The sequence below is a fragment of the Primulina tabacum genome, chromosome 6 (assembly GCF_025594145.1).
Source record: "Primulina tabacum isolate GXHZ01 chromosome 6, ASM2559414v2, whole genome shotgun sequence".
NCBI lineage: Eukaryota > Viridiplantae > Streptophyta > Magnoliopsida > Lamiales > Gesneriaceae > Primulina > Primulina tabacum.
Window position 1 is genome coordinate 17301651 of NC_134555.1, and position 8001 is coordinate 17309651.

Consider the following 8001-nt stretch of genomic DNA (forward strand, 5'->3'; position numbering starts at 1 on the left):
GTTCGTCATTTGGATCATTTTTGAGGTCGTACGAGAATTTACGGTGCAATGTGCCAAATTGACTCTCGAAAGAGCGTTTCGTGTTTTGGCCTCCATTCCACCTAGATTTCGACCCTATCATTTTAGAAACATTATTTTATGATTTTTCAGCGTATTTTAATCATGACTATACGTCGGTTCAATGTCGGTTCAGGTTGGCTCGGAGTCATGATTAAATGCGAAGTCATTAGGCGTCATAGTCGCATCTTTTGAACGTAAATTGCATAGTTGGTCATGTTTAAGCTATTGCATATTTTTCATGGCACAGTTAGGTTGCAGCGAGCCTGGGAACGATCCAATCCAATCCAGTTGGTAAAATTACAGGAATTTTCATTATGCCAGTTAATTATTTTACGTGCATTAAATAGAAAATGATTATTTTTGAGATTTATGCGATATGGCTTGTGGTTCATTCACTATGTGGGAGTGTTATTTTATACGGTCGCCAGTGACCAATCAGTTCAGTATGGTACCACCCGGTCGCCAGTGACCGGCCAGCTCAGTTCAGTTTCAGCGTCCCCGGTAGCCAGTTACCGATCAGTTCAGCTTAGTGCAGTGGCCACAGGCGTAAAACATAATCTCAACAGAAAATTTTACCAGATATTTCAGTACAGGCTCCAAGGAGCAAATATTTTTACAGTAATTTCCAGTTCAGTTATGCACGTATTATAATTGCTCAGTACAGATTATTTTCAGTATGCCTCAGGACAGGATATGTTAACTCATGCATATTTTAATTCAGATTTTTACTCGTTACCAGTGATATATGCATGCTGAGTCTTTAGGCTCACTAGACTTGATTGTTGTAGGTACTGATGAGGCCAGGGCCGAGGGCGGGGACCAGTGAGCCAGCTTAGGTCGGCAGTAGTGGCACCCGAGGACCTCAGAGCAGCAGTTGTTATTTTTTTTCGCAAACAATTTTATCAGTCGTTGGATATTTTTTTAAATCGTTGTTGTTGGCAAAACTTTAATTTACTTCCGCTGCAATATTTTGAAATATTGAACTTGATTCACCAGTGATTTTATGAATGAGGCCATTTAAGTTCTTTTAAAAAGAAAATTTTTAATTTTCCGCAAATTTTCAAGAAAGGAGTTTTAGGCCCTTCGCAGAACGCCACTCTCTCGAGGCAAAACTCGTGCTTGCTGAACTTACCTTTTAACTTTCTATCTTGCAACAATTGTAGAGTTGTTCTGTAATGTCCCGAAAAAAATTTAAGGTCCACGTGAACCACATGCATCAAGTTATTAAATTTTTTATGTATTTCAATTAAATTGTTTTAATTTCATGTGTTAAATATAGTGTGCATGTTTACACATTTAAAATGTACTTTTCTACATCAATGCACAAACTGTATTTTTAAAAGTTATTCGAGATGCGATCAAGGAATGAAGACCGATGACTGAAAAATGGTAAATGTTTTTATTAAATAAGTTAATTATTTAAAATAAGGTTGATACTTTTTATTATTTTTGAAAATAAGTAGTTTTTGAGGTGATTTTATACGCCGAGGCGTAATTTTTATCGGTATTCGACTTTCAAAAAAAATATGAACTTTTTGACAACTCGGCTAATATTTCAAGAAATTTACTAAACGAAATATTTTATTAATGCACAAATAGGCTTAATGGGACTTACTAACCATGTTAATGGGTCTAAGCTATTATTAAGTGTTATGATTAAATATTTAAGCACAAACCCCACCCCATTATTTCATTAAACACACGCCCCACCCCATAGCAACACAAGGAATCTTTTCCCCTCAATTAAACACACAAAGCACACACTTATTTTCAAGGGAAAAGCTTCGAATTTTTCAAGGGAGTTCAGCCTAGAGTTTTCTCATCGCCATTCTTCTCATTGTCAACGGAATTTCGTGCGTAAAATACGCAAAAGCACGCCATAATTCTTTCCTTTCTCATCTATCACACCCTAGTTTTCTATTTGAATATTATTTGCATATGGAACAAGTATCCCTTTTATTATTTTTATTTTTATGCATACACATGGGTTTAAAGATGATTTTCGATCCAAAACTTGAGAATTATTTACATGAAGGGGCTGCCATGAATAGGGATTTTTTGTGGAAAGTTTTTAAATGAGTTAAGGGTCCTAGAATGCACGTTGATAGGCTGCACACGAATCTGAAACAAGTTGGAACACAAGCCTCGTGTTTTATTGTCAAGGGCTCGAGTTATGGGGAACAACCATGCATGGCTTTGGTTTGGCTGAACCAGGGCTGGGCAGGGACGTGGTTGGGTCAGGAGAGGAGTCCTAGCCACGCTAGGAATCGAGCACAGTGGCAGGGAAGGAGTCCTAGCTCTACCCGCCGCTGTCGAGGGATGCAGCTGCGCAGGGACTTGTGGCTCGGCCAGGGTGGTTAGGGCTGGGCTATGCTAGGTCTCTAGAATCCTGAGAGGGTTCACGACGAGCTGGGTCAGGGGCTGGCTCAATGGTTAGATTTCTAGCTAGGTTCGAAGAGTCCTAGTGCACTTGGGATACTCGAGTGCTGCTTGCTGCTGGTATAGGAGGATTCAGCTTGGGCTAGGGTTGAGTCCTAGGGGTCTAGTGGGTTCATTAGGGTCCAGGGGAGGTCTAGTCCGAAGATGGCTCAAGGTGGCTCGGGCTTGGCTTGATGAAACCGTGAGATGGTACGAAGGTTTAGCTTAGGTGGTTCGAGAATTAGGGTTTTTATGGTTAGGGTTTGAAACATGGTTCAACGGGGGTCGAATCATAGTTCACAAGGGCTAATCAAATATAAAAGTCTGTAATTACAGTTTGGGAAGTTAATATTAGAGTTCGAGTTTAAGACGTGATTAAAACACATTCAGAATTGATAATTAAAGATAATTAGAAAGCCTAAATTTAAGTTAAATAAAACAATGAGAAATTTAATTTAAGCTTAAATAATTATTTGGGATGGTCTAGGTTAATGAAGATAAGAAAAAGTCAAAATCGAGAAATTTTACATTTTGGGGTAAAACGGTCATTTACACCTAGAAAAGAGTAAACGTCATGGCAGTGCCCTAAATATTGTAAAATATGTTAATATGATTATTTTAAATGCTTATGGAAATTTATGATGAAACGTTAACTCTAGAAGTTATGTTGCATGCTTAGTTTAAAAGAAAAATGATTATTTTATCACTAGTAGAAAAATCGGATTTTACTTCGGCAGGTGTTACATCGGCAATAATAAAATACGAAGTAATACATTACAAATAACTTCAGTAATAACAGAAGCGAAGTAAAATAATATATTTTACTTCGGATGTTTAAAAACACGGGCTTCACTGTATTTTTTTATTATATTTTACTTCGGCATATCAATGTTGATGCTCTAAAAAATAAGGAAAATAAGTTCATACTGAAGTAAAAAAATGAACCGCTAAGTTTAATTAAATATTTAATATCGATTATATCATATATCCTTCAGAGACGAGCTCATTCGATCGATCCACATTTTCCTTCAAAATTAACCCTAACACCACCGCCGTTCGCTTCGAACCACCAACACCACCGCCGTTCCACTCACCGAGAGGGAAGCAAAACACCACCACCACCACAACCGTTCAAAGCACTGAGACGGAAGAAGCGACTGAGATACACAACCGCCGTACCCTGCGCCATTGTTTCTTCTCCATTTTGACTGGAACGATATTGCTTTACCTGTGTTAGTCCGTCACCAGTTTCCCAAGGTATGGTATTGATTGGAATGATAATTGGTTAATTTCTTGTTGTCTCCTTGGTTGTCCGTCTCTAGGTTCCTAATTTTTGGCATTGTCTAAAATATTTGTTGTCCCCTTCTTGTTAGGCATTGTCTAATTTTCGGTTTTTCTAACTTATATGCACTGTGTGTTGACGACTGGACATGACAGTGTTTGTTAGTCATTGTCTCCATCGAATTTTTTTTGTTTTTCTAACTTATATGCATCTGTGTGTTGAGGCTTTTCCAATCGTGCTATGAAGAGATATCCATTTTTCTGTACTAATTTTTTTGATTAAACTGTCTACTTACCAATGTTGCTTTATTTTCATCAATAGGTAGTTTTCTTTCGTTTTTTTTCGTTCAACAAATTAAATTGAAAATGACATTATTAAATGTGATATTTTTAGGCTTAGATCAAATTTATTGTTATATATTTCTGGTATTTTGCTGTATTGAAATGGATAAATCTTGGATTCACTCGGATAGAAGGTCAAAACAGTACGAGGAGGGTGTGGAACTGTTTATCAAAGGTTGTTTAGAGAATCCCCATATTGACCCCAATTTAATTCATTGTCCTTGTTGCAAATGTAAAAATCTTAAAAAAAGACCAGCTAAGTCCATTCGAGAGCATCTTTATTTCCATGGTTTTAGTCAAAATTATGTGAATTGGATTTGGCACGGTGAGTCTGCTGAAAGTCACAAAGTAAATTGGAGCACGAACAAGGAGCCAATTGGTAACTATCACGGACACTTTGAAACCACTAATATGTGTGAGGCAGCATATGATAACTATACAGAAAATCTAGAAGAATTTATGGAATTTTTGGAGGAAGCAGAGAAACCTTTGTATAATGGATGTAAGCGTTACACAAAGTTGAGTGCAATTGTGAAACTATACAACACCAAAGCAAAGCATGGGATGAGTGACGCTCTATTTTCCGATCTACTAATGGATTTTGGGGATATGCTACCAGATAATCACAACCTGCCAACCAAAATGTATGATGTAAAAAAGACATTGAGTTGTTTGGCGTTGAGTCATGAAAAGATTCATGCTTGTTCCAATGATTGCATTCTTTATAGGAAGCAATATAAAGACTGCGTAAACTTCCCTAAATGTGGCTTGTCACAGTGGAAGCTAACCAAGAAGAACGTTGAGAAGAAAGGTGTTCCTGCAAAGGTGTTGTGGTATTTTCCTCCCATACCAAGATTTAAGCGCATGTTTAAATCTCTACATACCTCCATAAATTTAACATGGCATGCAGAAACCAGAAGAGTTCCCGGTCAGTTACGTCATCCAGCTGATTCACCATCTTGGAAGTTGGTGGATCATATGTGGCCCGACTTTGAAAGTGAACCAAGAAATCTTCGCCTGGCACTTGCAGCTGATGGCATTAATCCTTATAGCAACCTTAGTAGTCAGTACAGTTGCTGGCCAATTATGTTGGTCACCTATAATCTGCCTCCAAACATGTGTATGAAGAGAAAATTCATCATGCTAACTATGCTCATTTCAGGGCCTAAACAGCAAGGAAACGATTTAGATGTCTATCTTGATTTGTTAATTGAAGATTTGCAACGATTGTGAGATGGAGTTGTTGATGTCTATGATGCTTATCGAAGACAATTTTTCACTCTTAAAGCAGTCTTATTATGGACCATCAATGACTTTCTAGCCTATGGTAACCTTAGTGGATGTACTACACATGGTTATTATGCATGCCCAGTATGCAAAGAAGATACTTGTGCAAAGCATTTGGAAAATGGGAAGAAAATATCATTTGTTGGTCATAGACGATTCCTACCACGGTTTCATCTATATCGGAGGCAAATGAAAGAGTTCGATGGTATGGAAGAACATGGAGAATCATCTACACCATTATCTGGGGTTGCTTTGTTTGACAAGCTTTCTTACATAAGGTGTGTTTTCGGAAAGAAGATTAGTGTGAAAGGTAAAAAGAGAAAGAATGCAAAGGACAATAATTTGGAAAATAGTAAAGAAGAAAAAGATTTTGGATCAACAGATTTCAGAAAACGTTGGAGGAAGAAATCAATTTTTTTCAATTTTCCTTATTGGAAACACCTGCATGTTAGGCATTGTCTCGATGTGATGCACATAGAGAAAAATGTCTTCGAATCTCTCATTAATACTTTGATGAATGTTAAAGGAAAAAACAAGGACAATGTGGCAGCTAGGTTGGACATGGTTCAAATGGGAGTTAGGCCTGAATTGACACCTAAATTTGGTGAAAAAAGAACATATCTTCCTCCTGCTGCATGCTCATTCACAAAAAAAGAAAAGTTAGAAGTTTTTCAGTCGATAATGGATATAAAAGTCCCAGAAGGTTTCTCATCGAACCTGAAAAATCTTGTGTCCTTGTCTGAGTTGAAATTGATTGGCTTGAAATCTCATGATTGTCATGTTCTAATGCAGCATTTCCTGCCAATACTCATACGTGATGCGTTACCAAAACATGTTAGATATGCCATCATAAGATTATGCTTCTTCTTCAAAGATATTTGTTGCAAGGTGATAGATGTAGCCAAGTTAGATAAGCTGCAATCTGACTTGGTTGTTACACTCTTCTTATTGGAGCAGTATTTCCACCCTTCTTTCTTCGATGTCATGCTTCACTTAACAGTTCATCTTGTTCGAGATTTTCGATTATGTGGACCAGTGTACTTCCGGTGGATGTACCCTTTCGAAAGATCCATGAAGGTGCTTAAGAGATATGTAGGCAGTCGAAAACATCCTGAAGGTTGCATTGTTCAGAGATATTCAGCCGAAGAAGCAATTGAGTTTTGTTCGGAATACCTAAATGACCTTGATCCTTTTGGGGTCCCTCAATCAAATCGCGATCCCAAATCAAACATTGCTGGCTTCTTAGCATGCAAAACACCAATTATAGTGCCACAAGTTGACCTTCAACAAGCACATTTGACTGTGCTGGAAAATACAAAAGAAGTATCTCCATACATTATGTAAGTGTATTGCATTATTCTATAATTCTGCACCCATGTGATTGTCAATATTTAATATCCAACACAAATTGCTATATAAATATTTCCACAGTGAACATAAATATTTCATGAAGTCAATGTTTCCGAAAAAAGAGAAAGATGAAAGGTGGATACAAGATGCTCACAATAAGAAGTTCATTGACTGGTTTCGTGCAAAGGTTAGGTGGATAAATCTGCTTTATGCATTTTGCGGTGAACAGTTTGGAGCTGGTATTTTAATCACCCTATTCTAATTGTATAAATGTCAGGTGGATGCTGAAATAGATAGCTGCAATGGTCGAATGACATCAACATTGACATGGCTGGCTCATGGTCCACGTGGGCAAGTCATTAAATATAGTAGTTACGTGATAAATGGCAATTTATACCAAACAAAGGCACGGGATGATGAGAGAGTTTGCCAAAACAGTGGGGTTTCTCTAGTTGCTAGCACCATGCTTGTCTGTAGTGCCAAAGATAAGAATCCCTTGATGACTGATGTGACTTTCTATGGAGTGATTGAAGAAATATGGGAGTTGGACTATCATCAATTTCAAGTTCCTCTTTTCAAGTGTGCGTGGGTTGCAAATGACAAAGGAGTAATAAAAAATGATGAATGTGGATTCACCTTGGTCAATATGAACAAAATAGGGCACAAGAATGGCTCATTTGTCCTTGCAAGTCAAGTCAATCAATTCTTTTATATTGATGACCCATTACAAAAATGGTGGTCAATTGTACTCCCTGTGCCAAATCGATGTTACGAGGGAGATGATGATGGTTGGACTAGTATTCCTGATTCTCGAACAATTGATGATGTTGATAATCATTGTATTCCGGCTCATGAAAGTTACTTTGGATCAGAAACTGAGGGTGGCTGGGAAACGAACAAGAAAAAATGATGTCTTTCACTTTTATGTCATGTTTTTTGTTATGCTATAAACATAACCTCATTGCTATTATTTATGTCTGGTTTCTACAAGTCAGGTTTATTATTTATGTTATTATTGTTTCTGTTATTATTTATGTCATGTTTATGCATGTCTTATTAGAATTATTGTTTATGTTATTTTAATGGTTAATGTTATTGTGTAGGTTTTAACATTGGTTTCATTCATGTAAATATGTAGAAAAAGGCTCAATGGGTCGTAAAAAAAAGGAAACAAATGCTACAGTTGAGATGATACAAGGAGTACATGATGATAAGCTAAATGAAGTAACTAATGCAGAGCAACCTACACTTACTGATGGAGAA

At 37.2% G+C, this 8001-nt stretch overlaps 1 protein-coding gene across 1 annotated transcript; it reads left to right on the plus strand.

The window, feature by feature from the left end:
- The first annotated feature begins 4203 nt into the window (after positions 1 to 4203).
- On the plus strand, positions 4204 to 7648 carry LOC142550091 (uncharacterized). Its single transcript, XM_075659329.1, has 4 exons — positions 4204 to 5221; positions 5336 to 6728; positions 6820 to 6925; positions 7016 to 7648. The coding sequence occupies exons 1-4, from the start codon at positions 4204 to 4206 to the stop codon at positions 7646 to 7648; spliced, it is 3150 nt and encodes a 1049-aa protein (XP_075515444.1).
- The last annotated feature ends 353 nt before the right edge of the window (positions 7649 to 8001 follow it).

Bases quoted from the DNA above. Each gene is read 5' to 3' on its own strand.
- LOC142550091 (XM_075659329.1), top strand. From the start codon at position 4,204: ATGGATAAATCTTGGATTCACTCGGATAGAAGGTCAAAACAGTACGAG. The intron at 6,729-6,819 runs GTAAGTGTATTG...ATATTTCCACAG, and splicing joins GAAGTATCTCCATACATTAT to TGAACATAAATATTTCATGA. The intron at 6,926-7,015 runs GTTAGGTGGATA...TATAAATGTCAG, and splicing joins TTGACTGGTTTCGTGCAAAG to GTGGATGCTGAAATAGATAG.